Source organism: Felis catus, chromosome A3 (genome assembly GCF_018350175.1).
Source record: "Felis catus isolate Fca126 chromosome A3, F.catus_Fca126_mat1.0, whole genome shotgun sequence".
Lineage (NCBI taxonomy): Eukaryota > Metazoa > Chordata > Mammalia > Carnivora > Felidae > Felis > Felis catus.
In genome coordinates this window covers 132,640,705-132,662,274 of record NC_058370.1, presented here as the reverse complement: position 1 = coordinate 132,662,274, position 21,570 = coordinate 132,640,705, and the positions used below count along the sequence as shown (strand labels likewise).

The window sequence follows — 21,570 nt, the reverse complement described above, 5'->3', positions numbered from 1 at the left end:
TATTGTGGATAGTGCTGCTCTAAACATGGGGGTGCATGTGTCCCTTTGAAACAACACACTTGTATCCCTTGAATAAATTCCTAGTAGTGCAATTGCTGGGTCGTAGGGTAGTTCTATTTTTAGTTTTTTGAGGAACCTCCGTCCTGTTCTCCAGAGTGGCTGCACCAGCTTGCATTCCCATTCTTTCATGCTTTTTCTATTTTATTTAGTGTGCTTACTGTTTTTGGGAAACCACTTAGTGGGAATTTTTTGAGATTGGGATGAACATGACTTCTTCTGGAAAGGGTTTACACTTGCTTCTGCCACACACTAAGCACACTCTCCAGAATCACCTTCATGTACACTTGCTTCTTGAAGTTTTTTGGACCTTTCAGGTAATGTGAGTTTGGGCCACCCCTCTGCGCGAGGGTTAGCATGTGGTTATAACTTCCCACAACTGAGCTTCCCGCCATCCCCCCCCCCCCCACAATATCCTCAGTGCCAAGAAACCGTTCCTTGTAGTCTCTACGGTGCGGGAAGAGGGGAAGATTTTCTTCTGGTTCACACTAATCCTCGGTGGATGGTCCTTTGGAGTTCTAGGATGATGGGCTCACGATCTGCTAGTAGGGTCCCTACCTTACATGGATCCTGGGCTTTGAATTTTGAACTCTAGGTAAATTTTCTTCTTCTAAGTATAGAGATGAATCGACTGGTATTACACTAAATCTCAGAAAATTATAAAAGGAGACAAAACTCCTTGAAATGAAACATATGGCATTCTTTCTGCTGCAACAGATATCGTACTTGCTTGGGTTAAAGATCCTAGAACTGGAACGGCTACAGAACCAGCTTTAGAGAATTTGAGGGGATGTGAGACATACAAGTGAATCGGTTAGGGATGCTTTCAGCTGCAAATAGTAGAGACCTAACAGACAGGGACTTATTTTTCTTATATAACAGAAGTCTAGGGGTAGACAGTTGGGGATATTGGGTCATCTGCTCAAGAATGCCTTTGCGGGGGGCACCTGGGTGGCTCAGTTGGTTTAGCGTCCGACTTCAGCTCAGGTCACGTTCTCATGGTTTGTGGATTCGAGCCCCACGTCGGGCTCTGTGCTGACAGCCTGGAGCCTGGAGGTCGCTTCGGATTCTGGGTCTCCCTCTCTCTCTGCCCCCCCCCCCCCCACTCACACTCTGTCTCTCTGTCTCTCTGTCTCTCTCTCAAAAATAAATAAATATTTATAAAGACTGACCTTGGGGTAAGGGGGAAGTCCAAGTTCTTTCTATATATCCCCTCATGTGTGTCAACTTTTCTTCATGTTGATCATCTCATTGTCATAAAATGGCTGCCATAACTCTAGACATCATAGCCATATTTAAGGCAAGAAAAGAGGGAAGAGGCGAAGTCATATCTGCCTGTTTTATCAGGGAGACCGAAGTTTCCCAGCAGACACCCCACCCACCCTGTGCATCGCACTGTCCAAGATGCAGTCATGTGACGTGCCCTAGCTATGAGGAGCCTTAACCAACCAAGCATCCAAATGGAATCACATTATCATGATTACTTAAACCAACCTTGGTTCTCTCGTTGGACGGAGCGCCCTCTTGCTCTGAAGACAATCAGGACTATATTAGACAGGAAGAAGGGGAGGCCAGGGGACGGGGGTGGGAGGGACAATCTAGTGCTCGCCATGCTTGGAGCTCACTGTGCCCACCGCCCACCTTCCAGCAAAACAGCACCAAGTCAACCCGCTGATCCGAGAGCCTGCTGTGTGTGGGCGGGGGGAGCCCCCAGAAGTGGCTTCTAAGCTGGAGGACAGATCTCCTGATCACAGCTGTTGTTTTTTAAATCCCCAAAACGTCTGGGAGAGATGACTGTCCTTGAAAAAAAATTTCCACTTGGATGCAGATAAGGGCGGGTCGGGGGAGTCCAGATGTGGCCAATGGGGAGAAAGCATGCGATTTCCAAGCCAGGCCCTCTGGGTGACGAAACCCATCAGGGGTTGCCCTTTGGGTACCAGAAGGAGGTGTAGACAGTGACACTGGAACCCGGGGAGCTGCCTCCTACTTCACAATCCCTCTGGCAAGTTACACCCAAGCATTTCCTCTCCTCACATAAACATCGGATCGGGCAAGGATCCAAGGGGGTGCGCTTGCCACACTTTGAAGGTGAAGTCTGATAGGCATCCGGGGCTGTTTTCCTCTTCCGGGTAGACAGAGGACCTGGCCTGTCTTGTACAGAATTTACAGCTCGACCACTCCTCAGAGACCTAAATCTGAAGCCCACTGGGAGGATATCCAACAACGTCTTCCTGTTTCCATTTTCCCGACGTGGGCTAAAGATCTCTGGTCTTCAGTCCCAGGGGGGCTGGTGAGTGACAGACAGGGCTTCCTGGGGTGGGTGCGTCGCAGGAGGAGGGTGTAGAAGAGCAGAAACCCATCCCTTCGGGGATATTCTGGGGAGGAGGGTGCAGTCTTTTTCTGTGCCGGCCACGCTTTTCTTTTTGTTTCCCTTACGTATCACACACTCCCCAGACCCAGGACCTTTGCACATGCTACTCTGCCTTAAATGTTACCTCCCAGCACAGCTCGATTTAGATACGTCCACAAAGGCTTCAGATCTCGGTGTTGACCTCGGTTCCTTAAAGAATCTCCTGATCAGGCGGCGGTTCCTCCTGTTTGCATCGAGAGAACACCTTGCACTTCTCCTTCGGGACACTTGTCTCCCTTCCAATGCCGTATTTACCACCCAGCTTTCTCATCGGGTGGCATCCCGTTCAAGGGCATCTGTTCTATTTCCTGTTGCATTATCAGCGCCCGAAATGCATGTGGTGGACTCTGAGCATACGTTTGTTGGATGAATGAATGAGAAATCAAAATCCACAAGCAGAGGGATAGTTAATGACATGTGAAAACACCCGCCTGTTAGAGAAACAACCAACAAATAGATGAAGCCGTACAAAATTATACGGGCAACATGGGACCATTTTAGGGGCAAATGCCCTTAGGAAAATCCTGGGAACAAAATGGAAAGAGCTACAATAAGACGTTAACCGCTACGAACCATGGTCTGTCTTCCCCTTCTCCCAAAGGCACTAATCCCATCATGCGGGGCCCGCCCTCATGACTTCATCTAAACCTAATTACTCCCAAAGGTTCTACCTCCTAATACCATCACATCGGGGTCTAGGGCTCCCACATATGAATTTGGTGGGGGGGTGGGGGTGGGGGGACACAACATCCCATCCATTACAACCTGCATTCGTACCTTCCCTGCAGGAGAAATCTCATGGGTGGACGCCATCCACCCCCCCAGACAGGAATACCTCCCAGTACGTGACCTACAGACTCATTAACGTCTTCCTGCCTGTCTTCCCGGGACACTGTCTTTGAGTTCAGTCATCAGCTCACCCCGTTCATTAACTCACTCATTCATTCATTGAGTAAAAGATAATATAAGGGGAAATGCTGTGGTCCTAGATTGTGAGGCTCCAGAGCAGGGCCATATCCTGGTCATCATTTTACTGCCCTCACCACCCCCCCCCCCCCCGCCACCTTCCTCGGGGCCTGAGGGCACACGAGGACCCCCACGGTGGGTGGGGGCGTGTTCAGTGTGCTGCCGGCCCCAGGCAGCTCCTAGATGTCGGCCATCAGCACTGTCGGTGTGAAAGGTGCCAGCAGGTGCGCCCGGGATGCACCTGTCGTCTCTAGGCTCCCTCCAGCCCCGCCCCTCCCGGCTCTGCTCAGCTCCAGCGATGCTGGAGGGGGACCCTGCAAACTGTCTTGTCCACACTCTGTGGGGCTCTGCTGATGGGGCCTGGAAGGTGGCGGGAAGGGACCTCCTGTCCATTTCCCATTTGGGTCCACGATGCCCAGCAGAGGTCAGGCCTGTAACCCCCAAGCCCCCCCGCCCCCATTCTGCTGACCGCATCCCTTCCCCTCGGTGGGGGGGTGGGGGGAGGGTCCCCATCTCACACATTCACGATTCCCCGCAGGGTTTGGGGTTGTTCCCTAACCGGCCGTGACCCGCCAGTTAGAAGGGACCTTGGCGCACAGGTTCTGAGGTGAGTTGGGGGTCGGGAGGTGGGAGGTGACGACCAAGAATGTAGATGGCTCTTCTAGAAATTAGGAAGGGAGAGGAAAGGGAGGGATGCGTGGGGGTGGGTGGGGCAGGATCGTTAACATGTTGCCTGTTTCCTCATCTTCCGTTTGTTTTGAGGCAGGAAGAGTTGGTGCGGGGCCGGGACGTGCCAGTCTTGGGGCCCCCACGCCTCTCCCTCTGTCAGGGGCACCCCCCCACACACCTCACCCATCTGTTCGGTGCCACGCCCTCCAGCAGTCCCCAGCACCTGCCCCCTGCCTTGCTCCGCCTGGTCTCTCCCCTGCGGCACTTTCTCAGTGTTTCATGGGGGCCTGGCCCCTGGAATGGAACCCACCAAGGCAAGGATGTTTCTGTTTTGTTTATGCTGTGTCCCCAGCCCGCAGACGTGGCCTGGCACCCGTGGGTGCCCCACTGAGGTTTGTTGACCGAAGAGTCAGTGAAGAAATGAATGATGAGGGAGTGAGCTAATGGGGCCTCTGCCCTGGAGCAGTGGGGAGTCAGTGCTCTGGAGGGGCTGAGGGGTGGGGAGGAAGGGGTGTGGGGGCCAGGCAGAGGCTGCAGGGGAACTGGGAAGGGGGCTTTGAGACCACAGGGGCCGGCAGGGGGAGCGCGGGGGGAGTGGGCAGAAGGGGGGGGTGGAAACAAAGGCGCAGGGGAGACAGACCCCTACACTGAGGGGGTGTTTGTATGGGGTGGTGGGAACCTGGAGTAGAGGTGAAGTCCATTCCCAGAGGGCCCCAATGTCAAATCGAGGGGTTGAAATTAAGGGGTGTAGAACTACGGAGGTTTCTTTTTTTTTTTTTTTTTAAAGAATATATTTTTTTTTTTCTGAGTGGTCTTTTTTCTTTTTTTCTTTTTTTTTGGAGCGGTCTTGAGCGTACCGAAAACATAGCCCAAAAAGTAGAGTTCCCAAATTCCCACCAACCCCCCCACCCCACCGATTTCTCCTCTGATTAATGCAGGGCATTGGCACCGTACGTTTGTTGCAACTGATGAACTAATGTCGATGCATTATTAACTCAAGTGCACAGGTCAAGCTTAGAGCCACTGTTGGTGTCGTACCTTCCAGGCATCTGGCAGCCGGGTATGTATCACGTACCCACCACGACAGCATCCTACGGAGTATTCACCGCCCTAAAGCTCCTCTGTGCTCCGTTTGTCCCGCCCCACCCCACCCCCTGGCACCCACTGACCTTTTTCCTGTTTCTGTGGTTCTGCACTTTCCAGAATGTCACATACTTGGAACCATACAGCAGTACCATTGAGGACTTCTGAATGGAGAGATTTTCGGAGGGCGGCTGGGGCAGTGGGCCATAGAAGGGACGGGAAAGGGAGAAGCTGGAGGCAGAGAGACTGATTAGGAGCTTGCTGGACAGTGCAGGTGACAAGAGCCTTGACGGGGGAGGCGCTGGAGTGGGAGGGGTGGGTGCGGCCGGTCTGGTGGGAGGGGTGCAAGGCGGCGAGCTGTGGCTCCCCCCTCTCCCCAGATGCCTGGCCCGCGGGCCTGTTAGATAAAGGGGCAGGTGGTCACCGGGTCCTGGGAGGCTGCCGTGTTTGTTGAGAACCTAGTGCACTGCCTTGTTTTGTTACCCTGTTTTACAGATGAGGAAACTGAGGCCCGGAGAGGCCCAGGAAGTTGCTCCCGCCCGCAAGTGAGTGAAGCCAGCATTCAACCTGCTGAGCCTGGGCCCACCCTCCGCGTACTGCAGCCCGGTCTGTCGTGGTCGGGCCTCAGCATGCGGGAGAGACAGTCATGGGGAGGGACAGCAGGGCAGGGGTTATGGGGCCCAAGGGAGAACCAAGAGTGAGTTCAGGCTTCCCTGCTCCCACAGCCACCTGCATCTTGGCCGCATGAAGGAGCCCTCCCCAGACATTCACCCGGCCCTTCTGCGGGGGCCACCCCCCTGCCCCCTGTCCCCGCGCGCCCCCCGAATCGAGGCTGGCTCTGTCTTGCTGCAAGAAATAAAGCAATAATGACCCCTGTGACGCTGGCTGGGGGGTGAGCGGCGGGAACGCGGCAGGTGGGGCCGGCAGAGGTGAGAACTGGGGGTCCCGGTCGAGATCCCTAGGCAGGGGCCTCCAGGTGAGCTCCCCAAACGCCACCCTTGGATGGGCCTTGTTCCCCTCGAGCGGGATAGCGTTTATTCTTCCCTCGGGGACAGTCACCAGGGCCGGGGGAACGTTGCGCAACGAGACTGCCAGCCAGGTCCCCTCCGCTCCTCCGTTTCTGTGACTCTTGCCAGTTTACCCACTGCTAATAACAGTAGGTCTGCCGTGCGGAGGGCCAACCTGTGCTGGCCTGCACCTCGCACAGTCATCACCTGCATTTCAGACCGGCGAAAACCGGGGGACTTGCCCGGAGTCACCTGGAGAGCCAGTGGAGCGATCAGGATCGGAACCCAGGGCCGTCCAAGGAAAGCACCCTTCCCCTCTGCCACGCGGTCGTCCCTCGGCCACCCGGGAGCCCGTACACCCGAGGGGGCACACTGCCAGTGTCGCTGGCCTGACACGCGCGGGCAGGACTTGAGTGTGTGTCTCCCCCCCCCCGGTCCAGAAAACCAGCCTGTCCGAGCTCCCCACCTAAGAGAGAAGGCGACTGGTGCTCTGAGGGTCCACCATAGACATTCACACGCACCCAGCACTTTTCCCTAAGTGCTTTGCACGGTCGATCTCATTTGAGCCTCAGGTCAACCATTATCCACTTTGAAGATGAGGCGTTCTAAAGGCCAAGCACCTGGCCCAAGACCACAGGACAGCAAGGAGGACGATGACCCAGGTCTGACTTCTCGTCCTGACCTCCTTCCACCCGACGCCCCCAGCCCCGGGTGGGTCCCCTGGGGAGTGGTGTCCCAACAGAATGAGCCTCCGAAGTCCCAGCTGGAGTGCAGCCTTGGCCGGGCTGTGGCCACACTGCCACGCGACAAGCCCAGGGACCCATCCCAACGCGACTCAGGTCCGTGCCGAGACCGCTGCAGCGACCAGTCGTGCAAAGGTGAGGGCACCGTCCGAGGTCCAGAGGGCTGGCTCCAGGGGTGGGGGCTGGGCTTTCTTTCCTCTCGTGGCGCCTGGGTTCCCCATCTGGCTTTCAGCTCCGAGTCAAAATGTGTCTGAGCTATAAACCTTTGAAGATGCACGTTCTTAATGAAAACGCAGAGAGAAGCCAATTAGAGTGGCAGAAACAGTAATCACTATAATAAGGGTAATTGAGTTGGATTTATTATAGCTGACGACGGGATTTTTTTTTTCCCCCCCGTAAGTGAAGAAAATAATTTACTGATATTAAAACATGATTTCAGTTTTCCTTCACACCCCTGGGAAATGGCATGGTTTCTGGAACTTCAGCTCAAATGTGAGGGTGGCAGAAAACAAGACAAAGCCACCTTCAGTGACTTCACTTCCTCGGGTGGATTCCTCTTGACGGAGGCGCAGGCCAATGAACCCCGAGTGTGGGAGGCAGGGAGGTACGCAACGGGGTAGTCAGACCCTATCATTTACTAGCTGTGTGACTTAACCAGTCCCTCAGCCTCTTTGAGCCTTAGTTTCTTCATCTGTAGAACGGGATAATAATACTAACACTCCAGGGTTGTTGGGGAAATTAAATTAAGCTAAATTACATTAAATTTAATTAAATAAGGTATATAATATGTCTGGCAAGTGGTGGGCACTCAATAAATGTTAACAATCTTCCCTAATAGTAGGGAGCTATCCATGGAAAGAGCCCAGGGCTCTAAAAGGCCTGCCATGGCCTTTTGCCTTTTTTAACAAGATAAAAATTTCTTTTTCTGTCATGTAAAGTTCTACAGGCAAGCAGTCCTGGGCTGACTGAGTGATGTCACAATCTGCAGGGATATAGTCCCCATCTTTCTTACCGTCTTCGCCACCCTTGCAGGATGCTCTCGCCTCCTGGCCCAACATGGCTGCCAAGCTCCAGCCACGTGTCTTATTTCCAGCTTAGGGGCGCCTGGGTGGCTCGGTCGGTTAAGCGGCCGACTTCGGCTCGGGTCATGGTCTCACGGTCCGTGAGTCCGAGCCCCACGTCGGGCTCTGTGCTGACAGCTCAGAGCCTGGAGCCTGTTTTGGATTCTGTGTGTCTCTCTCTCTGCCCCTCCCCTGCTCACTCTCTCTCTCTCTCTCTCTCTCTCTCTCAGAAACAAACATTAAAAGGAAAAAAGGAGCACAGTGGGGTCCTCTGCCTCTCTTTAAAGGGTGCTTCTTGGAGTTACACACAACACTTTAGCTTATAGACCTTCAGACAGAATTTGTCACATAGTCCCACCCGACAACAAGGAATTCTGAAGAATGTAGTTTTTATTCCAGCACCCGTGTGTCCAGATAGAATCAGGGTCTTTTTGCTAAGGAAGAAGGTGGAGAAAATAGGGGAAAATAGGCCATCTCTGCCCGGTCAGGCCGTTATCACGTAGGTTGCTGGGATAACGCACATAAAACTCCCAACAGCGTCTACACTGTATCGGGGCAGAGCCGGCTCTCACCTGCTCTCTCTACTAGAAAATAGGACTGTCATCTGGAAGGATCTCTTCTCCATTATAGGCCAGTGCCTCCAAATCTCTTCCGCCTGACTTGCTTGGCCCAGGCCAGAGGCGTGAGACCAGCCGGCCGAGAGGCGGAAAGTAGTGAAATGCGGGGACAAAGTGGCATTTTTATGCACATGTTCAGCTGGCAGTGGGGATTTACCATGTGTCGGACACCATGGATAATTTAGCGTCTCGAGAAATTTAGGCTTAAATCAAGTGAATTAATAATTTTTGCTTTTGGGTAATGTATATTGCTGTGGGAGAGTCCCCAGAATATTATATGCAGTTAAAAAAAAAAAAAAAAAAAACCAGAGAGCGGGTGGGGTGGGGGACCGGAGAAAAATTAAAACAAAAAACAAAAAACAAAAAACAAACCAAAAGGCACAACCCAGCAGGGGCGCCTGGGTAGCTCAGTTGGTTAAGCGTCTGATTCTTGGTTTTGGCTCAGGTCAGGATCTCAAGGTTCATGAGTCTGAGCCCTGCATTGGGCTCTGAGCTGAGCCTGTAGCCTGCTTGGGATTCTCTCTCCCTCTCTCTCTGCTCCTCCTCCGCTCTCTCTCTCTCTCTCAAAATAAACTTAAAACAACACACTTATATTAGCGTTCAAGTAATGGTATCCAGGCCACGGCCAGGTGGGGCGGCTGGGGCAGGAGAAGGAAGCTTGTACTTCTTGCCCTGGGCTGACTTTCAGGCTTGGGGCAAACCCCAGGGGACCCAACTATGCCTTGTGCCAGGTGGACAAAGAACACAGCGGCTCGGGTCATGGGAGGCCCGGCACAGGGAGAGCGTCCCTCTGCCAGGTTCTCATGAAAGAGCCCTCCCCCGGGGTTATGCACCCGTAAGCCAACTGAAATCTCAGATATCTCAGATGTGGACCTTTAGCAAGCAAAACGTTGCTGTAAGTGATTTCTCCATTTTTCGAGATCACAGGGCTGTGCTCTGCTGTCTCTCAGCTGTGTGGGTGTGGCTTCTCCTTTACTCTTGGCACAGGGCCTCGGGGGCAGATCTGCTGGGCAGCCTGACCCCCGGGGGTGGAACCCCCTGGGTTCCAGAACCCCCTGGGTTCTGGTTCCAGCTCTGGGCCTCAGTCTCCCCACCTGCATCATGGAAGGGCGGGGCTGTGCCGCCCGGTTCTTCCTGCTAAGCCCGCGCAGACACTGGCCGGCCTGTCACTAGGATCAGAGTCACTAGGTTCAGAGACAGATCCACTGGCCAGGTTCGCTGCGGGGTGGCCAGTCGCCTCCCCTTAATCCCTTCTTACTAACCTCCCTCCAACTTCGAAGAACACACTTCCTTCCCCACGGCCAGTTCCCGGGGTCTGGGTCTCCACACACCTGAGGACGGCACGGCAGGACAGAGGGGGACCCCACTGGAGCTTGGTGAGTCAGGGGGGCCCAGAGGAGGGACCGATCACAGAGATCCCACAGGGCCGGAGCGCGGAGTGAGGCTGGGCCACCCAGTCTGTGAAGCGGGCGGCCCACGCCCCGTGGCCAGCTCAGGGTGTAGACGGCTCCTTGCCACCAGGAGGGAGAGATGTCCTTCTCCAGCAGGGGCACAGCTGGGCGGCCCAGGCCTCAGGAAGCTTCCTCCGCTCTGTGGCCATAACCGCTGATGCACGGACACGGACGGGGGAAAGGGGATGATAAGGACAAAACGACACTTCTGAAAAAGCGAGCCGAGGGCATGAGCCCCCCCCCCCCCCCGCCGCCCCTGCCGTGCAGGGTGGGGGAGAAGGCATTTGGGAGTAGGGAGGCCACCTGACGGCTTCGTGGTCGTAAATCGTAAGCTCCAAGCTCCTAAGCCTCTTAGATCTGCAGCACGGTGTAGGATAACGTCAAGGTCCTCACGGGCTTGTGGATGCGTCTGTGACGGCCTGGTTAGGGCAGGGGGGGCCCGGGGGTCTCCCCACACCCTGACCTGCGTGTGCACGCTCTTCTGGCTCACCCTCCTCCCTCTTGCGCACACCCTCCTCCCCTTGGTCCTGCCCCCTCCCTCTCCTCTCCTCTCCTCCTGCAGACTCTCTGATGCCACCTGTCCCCCCTCAGGTCAAATTCCCTTCTTCCCCGACTTTCCAGCCCAGAACCCTGGGGCCACGGCCAGCCTCCCCTCCTCCCAGGGATATAATGGCTACATTATGCAGCCTCTACCTGCGCTCACCTCCTCCCGTGCAGCTAGGAACGGCCCTCAGCCTCACTGCCTCTCTTCCCTCTAATTTACTCACGATGTTCCTGCCACAATCGTTTTCTCCTGTGCTCACCCAGCGGGCTGGCTCCCTCAGAGGCAGGGTCCAGCCCCTCCTGGCCGTGCTGCCCCGCGTTCTGGGCCCCATCCTGCCCTCTCGGCCGTCCCTGGTCTCCAGCTGCCCCGAGCCCTGCTGGTCGGTCCTGCATTTTCCCAGCGGTCTCTTTCCAAACACAGGGGTGTTTCCCTGTGCTTCTCTGCCTTCGGGACGCCCCCTGACCCCATCATTTCCCAGGAAGCTAACGAAGTCATCGGGGGTATGCCCCTAATGTGCGTTTTTTGTCTTAAATAGGGCTCCCCAAATTAAGTTTCAGACACCACAACACCCAGATCTGCCCTGTCGTGTGTGTGTGTGTGTGTGTGTGTGTGTGTGTGAATTTCAAGAACATCGCCTGGGGAGGGTTCTGTTGACCAATATCTCAACTCCGTTTCACTGCCCTGTGCTACAGGTAAGGGGCTGAGCTTCCCAGAGGCTCAGAGAACCAGGCCTGTACTAAGGGTGTGTTTTTTCCTCTCTCTCTTCCCCTCTCTCCTTCCCTCCCTCCAAATACAGGGCTTGGTTGGACCCAGTGGGGCCAAGGCACAAACCAGCTCACAGATGGCTGTCTTTACCCTCCCCCAGGACCCCACAGGAGTCCCCTGCCTCCTGGCAACATTTCCCCTGGGAAGCCTGGCGTTTGCATTTTTATTGCTTTTCTCTAATCACAAAAGGAGTATTTGTATCATAGTGTTCTTTGAGGCAGCAGATCGGGCCCTCCTTGGTAGTTTGAACAGAAAGGTATTTATCATGGAGCGTTAGCCAGGATACCCAGTTTCCGGATGGCCAGTGAGCCAAGCTTGGAAGAATCCAGCCTCACCGTGGATGAGGCCCACCAGGCGGCTTGGGATTTCCCCGTCTCGCTGCCTTCGGGGCCGGGCCTACGGCGGACAGCCCACCGGCCACGCAGAGCGAGTCTTAAACCGGGCTCAGACTTCTCCTCCTGAGTCCTCTGGGGCCTGAGCCGAACTGTGTCCCCCTCCCCCCCAAAGCTACATTGACGTTCTAAGGCCCGGTGCTTCAGAACGTGACCTCATTTGGAAATAAGGTCATTACTGATGTAGTCAGGGAAGATGAGGTCACCCTGGAGTAGTATGGGAGGTGACCCATAATCCACACATCACGCGACGACAGAGGCAGGGACCGGAGGGATGCATCTGGAAGTCAAGGATCGCCAAGGATTGCCAGCGACCCCCAGAAGCCGGTAGAGGCCAGGGAGGACGCCCCCTACAGGATTCAGAGGGAGCACGGCTCTGCCAACATCTTGACATCAGACTTCTGCCCTCCAGAACCGTGAGACGATAAATTTGGTTGTTTTGAGTCACCTCGTTTGAGGTACTTGGTACCGCGGCCCTAGGAAACTGACGCAACTGGCCGTAGGGCGTCCCCCCTGTAGGACGTGGCGTCATCTCGGCCACAGGCAGTCACGCAGCAGGAGTCAGAGCACAGGAACAAGAACCATCTGCTTGTTCAACTTACCTGTGCCTTTGGGACCTTCCCAAGGCAGGTCTCATAAACACGACCTCCCCTGGCGATTGAATGGCCACACCCAGTCTATGGCTTGATGGCTCAGACCACATTCAGTCCAAGGGGTCTGGCTGAAGTTCACCATTACTTGGTGTCTTCCATGGCCACAGTCAGCCTAGGATCCACTTTTGCAACGAAGAGCCGTTATTTGCTGTTCGAAGTGGGGCTTTGCTCTGGAGCGGGGCGTCTGCGTTGTGATTCCTTCATCGGGGCTGGCCTGGGTCCTCCGGGTCCGTCACGGACACTTAGGGCACGCTGGGCTCCATCAGGGCCCAAGCTCCCCGCACTGAGGCCTGAACCGGCTAGAAAGACCTCGCTGGCCCTCGCCACAAAGCCTACGGTGTGGCCATTCACTAAGTGCAACAGAGCAGCCCGTGGAAATGCAGTATCTGATGTCTCCAAACTCCGCAGGGACTCACCATGCTCTGTGCCCCTTTCTCTGTAGAGCACAAAGTTCATCTTACAGGGGACTTTGCTCAGGCGGCGGGGGGGGGGGGGGGGGGTTGTCATACCCTCGGGCACACAGGTGACTTCCGGACATGTACAGATGGTACTCTGTGCTCCCCGATCGTCGGTGATGTCCTCATTGTCATGGTCCCGCCCGATGTCATCTGCAACAACGAGGGATTCAAGTCTTCGGGGACTAAACTACGGCAAGGAGCCAAGGAGCAACCCTGCGGCGACAGGAAACCGCAGACCCCCCAGGTGACAACGTGCCCTCTGCCTGCTGGGTTGGAGGAGGGCCTTTCCCACATCGATAACTGCCCAAAGGTGCCGCTGCTGGCTATTTGCTCCAGCAAAGAGGCCCCGGGGGTGGGGGGCGGGGAACAGGAGCGGTCGGTCGTTGGAGTCACCACCTGATCGAGCTCACACGAATCCCGTCACCTCCAGGACCCTTAGGTCTCTGCAAAGCCCAGGGTGCTAGAATTTAAATCACTGTCTCTTTTTTTGAGGCTTGATGGTAAAAACGGTGTCTCTGAGTTCAGTAGGCACGTGGTAGGGCTTTGATACTTTTTATAAGGAGAGGGAGCTTTGGAGGAGGAGGAGGAGGAGGGGAGGAGAGGAGACAGCCACTCAGCTGGTTTCCACTGTGACAATCCTTGTCCTGTGAGCCTTGGATCCGCTGGTCCATGTATAACGGAACCATTCAAAAATTTGTTTTATTACTGACCCCCACGAACCAGTGTCCGGACCCGTGCGCCATAGTCACCAGACCCTACTAACTAGTCCTTGGTCGTTAGAGCTCAGGACCAGGGTCTGGCAATGCCCCCCAAGTCTTGGTTCTTCTTGGTCCACTCCACGGTTGCTCATTATGGCCATAGGCCCCCTTGGGGAAGGGGGGGCGGGCAGTTTGCGGCATTTACCTGTAGTGTCATCTCAGGGAACCTCCCCTCGGTGATTCCAAGGGCTCTCAGGTCTGGGCAGCGGGTGAAACACCTGACTTTCCACCATGATGAATCAGGCCAGGTCTCTGCTTGTCAAGCTGGACGTTTCTTTGGTGGTACAAATCGACGAGGACATTAGCGACAGTCTTTCTTAGGTCCTAGGAACCCTGTGATCGGTTGAAGACCTCTGCAGGACAGTGCCTTTGAGGACCATGTGGGTCCTGCTGCCTGTCTCAGGGACACACCCACCTGACCCCTTCAGGGACCCCAACATTCCCTCTGAAATCAGAGAGCCCATCTCAGTGGGGACAGATCCCGGGCTATCTCGGCAGCCCCGGGGAGGGGGCAGGGGGAGGGATATTGACTTCCTCTCTCTTCAAAGATGCTGGTCCACTAACTTTGACAGCTAGACTCAGGTAAAGGGACTGTGTCCTCGGGGGAATGGCGGGGGCGGAGGAGGGGCTGCACAGGACAAGTCTGCCCACCATTTATTCCCCTGATGTGTTTGGACTCTTTGCTTCACATTAGTGGGAAAACTCAACTTCCTTTATCTTGGGCCAACACCGGGTCCAGGTTAACAGCCAACCACTGAGCCAACAGCCTCACCCGGCTCACCAGGACTCCAGATTTTTGCTAAGTGCAACTATATTTAATGAGATCAATCCAATCTAGCATTCGATTTCTTTCTTCCTAGTCTAAATATTCTCAAATCCGTTCTCGCATATACTCCTCGAGACTGGGATTAAATACATTGGCACATGTTGGGGGGTTTGGTAGGAGTTTGGTACCCTTTCTGTGTCCTGAAGACTGGTCTCCCTCATCTTGCCTGGTGACCCTCTTGCTGTCTAAAGGCAGCAAGAGTGGGCGGGTGAGGAGGAGACAGAAGGTGGAGCTTTATCAGCTGGGGCAGGGGGTGGGGGGTGATTCTCGGACTCTGGGGGCTTGGGCATCCCAGCAAAGCAAACATTCCCAAAAGTGCCCGTGCAATTCCCAAGGTTCCCACACTTTCCCTCAAGACGTCCGGAGGGCTACGAAATCACTCTGTGTTCAAGTCAGACTCTGTTCAGTTGTTTTTTTTTTTTTAAGTTTATTTTGAGAGAGAGAGAGAGAGAGAGAGAGAATCCCAGGCAGGCTCCGCACTGTCAGCACCGAGCCCGATGTGGGACTTGAACTCACGAGCCGTGAGATCATGACCTGAGCCGAAGTCAAGGGTCCGACGCTTAACCCGCTGAGCCACCCAGGTGCCTCCGGCCTGTGCTCAGTTTTGAGTCACATTAGTCAAGGCTACAGAGACAAGCTCTCTGATTCTGTTAACATGTCTCGAGCCCGTTCTTTCTTTATTCCAACTCTTGGCACAATTAGGAGCTGCCAGCCCACACAGCTTCAACACAGTTCACCCCAGTGGCCGCGTGGCCGGCCTCCCCTGGGCTCCGGAGGCCTCCATTCCAGGTGAGCCCAGGACGTGAGCTCGGTCACCGTGTCTCCTCTGTGGGTCACGCTTCCCTCTTGAAATGCCAACGGGGTCTGCCCTGCTTGAGACCCTGACGGCAAGGGTAACCGCCGCCAGATTCCTCTCTTCTTGAGGGTCTCCTCGGGGTGCCCGGTTGCAGACAAGAGGGCCCACGGTAGCTCAGGCTGTGAGGCTTAGAGCTTCCGAGAGGAACGGACAGCCAGGTTCAATGCCACTGACCAGGAATAACACGCTTGGGAGAGACAAGGGTTTCCAGAAACCCCCCTGCAGCCCTGCTTGTCACCCCCGTTCATAACGTAGGCACAGGCCATGGCCCCAACCCGACGCCCAAGTCCCAGGAGGCGAGGCCCAGCACATGGCTGCTCTTGTGTTCCTCCGGCTGCCTTTCCAGTCTCGTCAGCGGGAGGGCGAAGACGCAGACCCGGACGGGCCCTCGAAGCGGTCGGATAGCCCTGGAAGGTCGGGGGGCGGACCCCATCCCAGCTGGGGACCACGGAGGAGAATGTGGATGGGACGGGGAGAGCTGTGTTGGACACGCGACGATGCAGAGAGAGAGAGAGAGCTTCCAGCGGGGACCCAGCCCTGCGGAGGCCTGGGGACCGGGTCGTACGCGGGCGGGCGTGCTGGGTGCCCTTGGGGCCTCTCCACGGCGGAAAGCACCCAGCCGTCCCAGAGCCCACGTCCTCCTCACCCTTCTGTCTGTTGCAATCCTCTGTGTCTTTCCCGGTGACTGGACACAGGGCCTGGTCGTTCCCTCGTCCGTCACAGATCGTAGACTGTCTCCAGGAGAGTCGCACCGAGGGCGCGGATTCAGGATTCAGCCAACGCCTTACTCGCCCTTTGAGCACGCGGTAGGAGTTCAGGAGACCCCAGAGCCTCATCCCTTGCCACTGCTTCTCTGAGCCTTCCCATTCCCTTGCCCCTCCCCCCAGGTGTCCCCTGTGCTCCCGTCGGGGCGGGGGGGGGGGGACCCAGGGGCTTCTGTCAGACAAGCTGTTGCTTGCTCGCCCCCAGCTGCCCAGGGCCCTCTCTTCCCTCCCATTTTCGCACGGCTTCAAAAGTGCTTGTTTGGACGAGGCCAGGCACCTGCAACAGCGTCTCCGGGGTTAGACACACGCGGGTTCAAATTCTGGCTCTGTCTCCGCCCACGGGCTCTGTCCCCTCAGGCGAGTGACTCAACCCGAGTCCCAGTCGCCTCACCTAGGAAAGGGGCGAGTATAATACCTACCGTAGGACGGCTGTGAACAGATGAGCTGCACCCCTGAAGTCACGGGCCAGTCGCGGCCCAACCACGGCTCCGGCAGCAGCAATAATAATAACACGTCAAAGGCCAGCACCGGGCTGGATTGTCTCATCCGGTCCCCGGAGTGGCTCTAGGCCCTCTGTGCTGATGGAGACACTGAGGCTCAAGTGGCTTCTCCGGGGGGAAGCTTGGACTCTGATGCAGGCGGTGTGGCCCCGGGGCTTCCGCTCAAACTACCACCCTGTAACTTCTTTTCTTTCCAGACCCAGGCGAAACCTCCAATCGCAGAAGCGCGTTGGGGTCCCTCCTGGCATCGTGCGGCCAACACCTGCAAACCGTCCCCGGTCCCTGCCCTGTTCCACCTGGGCCGGCCCTTGCTCCCCGCGGAAGCCCGGGAAAGAGGGCCCCCACCGCCTCCTGGCGGATCCTCTGCGCGGTCACAGAGCCCACGCCGCACTTGGCGTCGGCAGCCCACGGGGGCTTGGTGTCCTTCCCCAGGCCTTAGACTCCCAGCCGCGATGCACCGCCTCGGAGAGGCAGGGCATTTCCTGGCGGCCGCCCGGCAGTCGGCCCGGCCTTTAAATCAGTTGACGTTCTCTACGGCCCCGGGAGACAGGGCAGGATGCTATCCCAGCTCGCACGTGGGGAACCCAAGGCCTCTGCCAAAGTCACTCCGCTGGCAAGAACCTAGGGCCCTTCCTGCCTCTCGCCGGTCAGCTGGCATCTGGTGGCAAGGCGGGGCGCGCTTCCCTGCCCAGGCCTTGTGTCGGAATCACCAGGGAACAGATTGCACACCCACTAGATCAGGGTCTCCGGGGTGGGGCCCATGCCCTGCTGTTGCTTTTTCGATACCCAGGGGGTTCCCGTGTGCGGCCTCCGTCATGGCCACTGCCATTCCCGCTGTGGCCGGTGGGGGGGTGGGGCTTTCCCCCGAATCACCCACCATCGTGAAGATTTAGGAACACGTTGTGCGAGTGGAGGACGTCTCTGGAAGAACTGGGGAAAAATCAGGGCTGGAGATCGTTTTGAAATCCTGAGTTCACCTGGGGACACCGGGCTCTGTCTCGCCAGCTCAGAAACGGCCGAGCAAGACAAGACACATAAGCGCTCAGGGCTTTGATGAGGAACCGGAATATTTATACAAGAAACAACAACCGAAAAAGGGAAAAAGCAAAAAGCATCCAGACTGAGCCTGCTGTGTGCGCTTTTGCTCCAACAGCAGCCCTGGGGCCCGGGGGGGCGGGGGGGGGTCCTATTTCTGGAATGCGTCTCTTTGCCTCGTGCTGTTGCTGTTTCAGCAGGAATGTTCTGGACGCAGGCAGGCTTTCTGTCGCCCTTGCTCTGGTCTGTGGGCTAACACCTACGCTGGGGCCTCCTTCGCATACAAGTGATGAATGTCAGGCCCAAGGAGGCTCCCTGGGTCCTTGCTGCCTGCCTACCCAGGCCCTCGCCGAGGAGTTTGGGGTTCAAGCAGGGTGTCACCGCTCGACTCTCGTCTGGGGTCCGCAGAGAACCCCTGAGTTGCGCCCTGCAGGCTCCCGGGCCCCTGGCACTTTCAGAGCACATCTGTGGCCTTGCTGGCGGTACGCACAGGGTCCGGAGCTGTCTGCCTCCGCTGGGGTCACTCCCTGCACGTCTTCAGGGCCGAGAGCCACCCTGTCAATGTCCCCTGTTCTGGGAAGGGCGAGTCCCCAACTTGGCCCAGTCACCAGAGGCGGATTAAAGTGCTGGGTGTAGACCTCTGGCCCTGAGGACAGCCGGAAACACGAACCTCATCTCCCTCTGCAGAGCCCCTTGGGGCACAGACCTCCTGGCTTGGTCCCCGGCGCCATTCTGTCCCCCCACTGCCCCCCACAACATCTGTTCCTAAAGGTTTGCTTTGTAGTCATTCACAGGTACGTAGGCAACATTCCCCCCAGAAATTCGGGCACGTCCCCCTCTTGCCTTATAAATGCTTTACCACCTGCTGTGGGAAGCCTCAGTTTCTGCTCCCGAAAGACTGGAAACGATGCCCCCCAGACAACCGGGTGCGATGACATCATACTGCGACATGGGTCGCAGCCACCGGCGTCCTTCCTCAAACGTTCCCAACAAGGCAGACAGGCCAGCACTTGTGGTCACCTGAGGCACCTCTCTCACCTCTGACTCTGCACTTTGGCCCCGGATGGACCTCGGTTCAACTCTGAGCACCGGGCTCTGACCTCCCCGTGAGCGCCAGGAGCCCCCAGGAGACAGATTTCATGCCCTGAGCTGCTGAAGCCGAAAAAAAAGCTGGCGTGGGGGACTAAGAATGAGAACCAGGATGGGGAGGGGGGTCCAGAAAAGAGAAGGGCCTGGCAGGAAGACCAGACGGCAGCTGACTCGGTCACAGGCCACGGTCGTCGGGGGGCCCTGCCCAGCTTCATGGCTATGGCTGTAAACAGGTGTCTCCTCCCTCCGGGCCCTCCCTCCAAGGCACGTTCAGGCATCCACGCGTCCTTGCCAGCTGGCCTGGACCTTGGTGGCCTTGCTCATTCGCTGGCCCCCCGGACCCGTGGCAGGAGCTCTGAGGGAGCCCCAGTCCCCTCCGTCTCCTACCTCGGGCAGCTGGGCAGTGTTCCCGCCTGTCACTTCTGCTTCCCCCCTGGCGGGTGATGTAAGGTCAGGCCTGCTCTTGCAAGGAGAAGGTCAAAAGAGCTCGCTCGCGCCAAGGATGGGGCGACGGGGCTGCAAAAGAATGAGAAATTTAGCTAACAGTCAACTCTGTGAACAGTCCAGCCTCCCTGCACCCGCCCCCCACCCCCACCCCACCTCCCAGAGGCTGCAGAAAAAGGCCCGGGGCCAGCAGTGACTCAGTGACTTTCAGCCCTCCTGACTGCGGCAGCTCGAGCCGGGGAGAAGGTTCAGAAGGCAGAGGCCTCAGCTCGTACCCAGAGATGCTGACCCAGGGGACTTGGGGGGGCCCGGAATCTGCATTTCTGGGCAGCCCGCAGGGCTTGGGGACAGTGGCTCATCTCTGACCACAGGCTGCAACACTGGACAAGGGAGAGACCTGACCAGGTCTGATGCCCACCCTGCCCAGGCCCAGTGAGCCTGACCCCTGCCCTTTAGAGAGGGCACTGACAGCCCAGAGGCCACCCGGGAGGGAGTGACCACAACGAGGCTGTCGTCATGGGCCGTCACACAGGGCCCGGAGTCGGTTTAACGCTCCGCTGCTGCCGTTCTGAAACATGTAATGATTTCTGAACAAGGGCCCTACGTTTTTATTTTGCACCCGTGATAGATAATAGAAAATACGTATATTGGTCTCTGCCCCTGGTTCTTGGCCCAGAGCTCCTAAAACCTTTGCGATGCCCTGAGTGATAAGAGCATTTAGGAGCATTTCTGTTCCAATATTTGCTCTTTGACCGTAGTCTGACACAGAGCTCCTAAATCCCTCGGAATTTCCTGGGTAATAGCAGTGTCTTTGTTCTAACGAGGTGAGTCCCGGCGGGCTGCGGGAGGGGACCGGTCACCAGAGGACCAAGCCGTGATTAAAAGGCTGGAATTTCCAGCCTCACCCTCCGTTCTCCGTAGAGAGGACAGGGGCTGGGATGGAGTTAATGATCCATCATGCCTAGGTGATAAAGCCTCTCTAAAAAGCCCTCAAGTGCAGGGGACCCAGGGCTTCCAGGCTGGTGGCTCGTGGAGGTGCTGGGGGTGCACTGTGCACGGAGTGAAGCCCCTTCCCACATAACCCTGCCCTGTCCACCTCTTCCGACTGGAAGTTCACCTGTCTCCTTTGTCCGATCCTTTTAGAAAAAAATGAGTAAACAGTAAATCATCTGTTTTCGTGAGTTCTTTTTTTAAAATAATTTTTTTATTCATTTGAGAGAGAGAGAGAGTGTGTGTGTGTGTGTGTATGTGTGTGTGTGAGCAGGGGAGGGGCAGAGAGAGAGGGAGACACAGAATCCGAAGCGGGCTCCAGGCTCTGAGCCATCAGCACAGAGCCCGATGCGGGGCTCGAACCCACGGACCGTGAGATGGTGACCTGAGCCGAAGCCGGATGCCCAACCGACAGAGACACCCAGGCGCCCCTGTTTTCGTGAGTTCCGAGAGCCTCTCGAGTAAATTAATCGAAGGAGGAGGTCGTGGGAACCTGCAATTCACAGCCAGACGGTCGGAAGCACAGATGCCCATCCGGACTTGCCATGGACGTCTGAAGTTGTGGGGGGGGGGAGGTCGGGGGCTGTCCCGTGGGACTGAGCCCCTAACCTGTGGGATCTGACACTGTCTCCAGGTGGATGGTGTCAGAATTGAGTTCAATCCTAGGACATCCGGCTGGTGTCGAGGAATCACCCGAGCGGGACGAACCCCACACCTCTGGTGTCAGAATGTTGGGGGTAGCAGCAGTGTGCAAGGAGGAGACGCAGGAAGATCGGGGTGGGGGGCTTTCCTAAATTATTAAAATCTCTCCAAATTACACAACTGGTCCCAAGCCAGGGGGGTGAGTGCCCTCGTCAATGCCGGCACCTGCTGCCCGGCTGGTTTGTTAACTTGGAGGACATGGGACACACATAGAGAAGGAAGTGGCCGTCAAACATCCGGAGGGCTGGCAGAGAAAATGAACGATCTGGCTTCTCGAAGGACACCCAACCCTGAGGGTCGGACCGAGGCTGCTGGCTGGTTTCCAGGGGGAGGAGGCCGACTGAACATCAGAGCACCTGCCCGTGGCTTTGCTTCTCCACCACGGGGGCTGCGCTCCAGGCAGGAGACCCCGGGGCCTGGATTTGCTACCTGGAGTGACCCTCCTGGCACTTTGAACCTCCGTCCAGGGACACGAGTCGTCTGGCGAGTGCACTGAGAGGCCACCACTGGGCACCCAGCGGGAGGGATGACAGGCCAGGTCTCCTGAGCGCTCACCAGCCCTCTGCCCGGGTTCATAAACACAAAAAGCCTGATCACCTGATTTTTTTGTGTTTATGATTGTCATCTTGCACATGCGATCTTCCCCATGTGGGAAAGTGGCTCCCAGAGCGGGCGCGGGCCGGGCTGGACGGGGCTGGGCTGGGCCACACGGCACCCAGGCCTCCAAGCG

At 56.6% G+C, this 21,570-nt stretch overlaps 1 protein-coding gene and 1 long non-coding RNA gene across 2 annotated transcripts; both read left to right on the top strand.

The window, feature by feature from the left end:
* Window positions 1-4,212: 4,212 nt before the first annotated feature.
* Window positions 4,213-6,985, top strand: LOC102901758. Its single transcript, XR_440010.4, has 5 exons — window positions 4,213-4,494; window positions 5,041-5,162; window positions 5,306-5,459; window positions 5,681-5,730; window positions 5,911-6,985. It is a non-coding gene; the product is annotated as an uncharacterized LOC102901758 (long non-coding RNA).
* A 7,938-nt stretch (window positions 6,986-14,923) lies between these two features.
* LOC123384625 lies at window positions 14,924-19,296 on the top strand. Its single transcript, XM_045054971.1, has 2 exons — window positions 14,924-16,122; window positions 16,778-19,296. The coding sequence occupies exons 1-2, from the start codon at window positions 15,814-15,816 to the stop codon at window positions 17,471-17,473; spliced, it is 1,005 nt and encodes a 334-aa protein (XP_044910906.1). The 5' UTR covers window positions 14,924-15,813; the 3' UTR covers window positions 17,474-19,296.
* Window positions 19,297-21,570: the final 2,274 nt, after the last annotated feature.

Coding starts and splice junctions, on each gene's coding strand:
- LOC123384625 (XM_045054971.1), top strand. CDS start 15,814: ATGCAGAGAGAGAGAGAGAGCTTCCAGCGGGGACCCAGCCCTGCGGAG. Junction 16,123..16,777: donor ACTCGCCCTTTGAGCACGCG/GTAGGAGTTCAG, acceptor TTTTCTTTCCAG/ACCCAGGCGAAACCTCCAAT.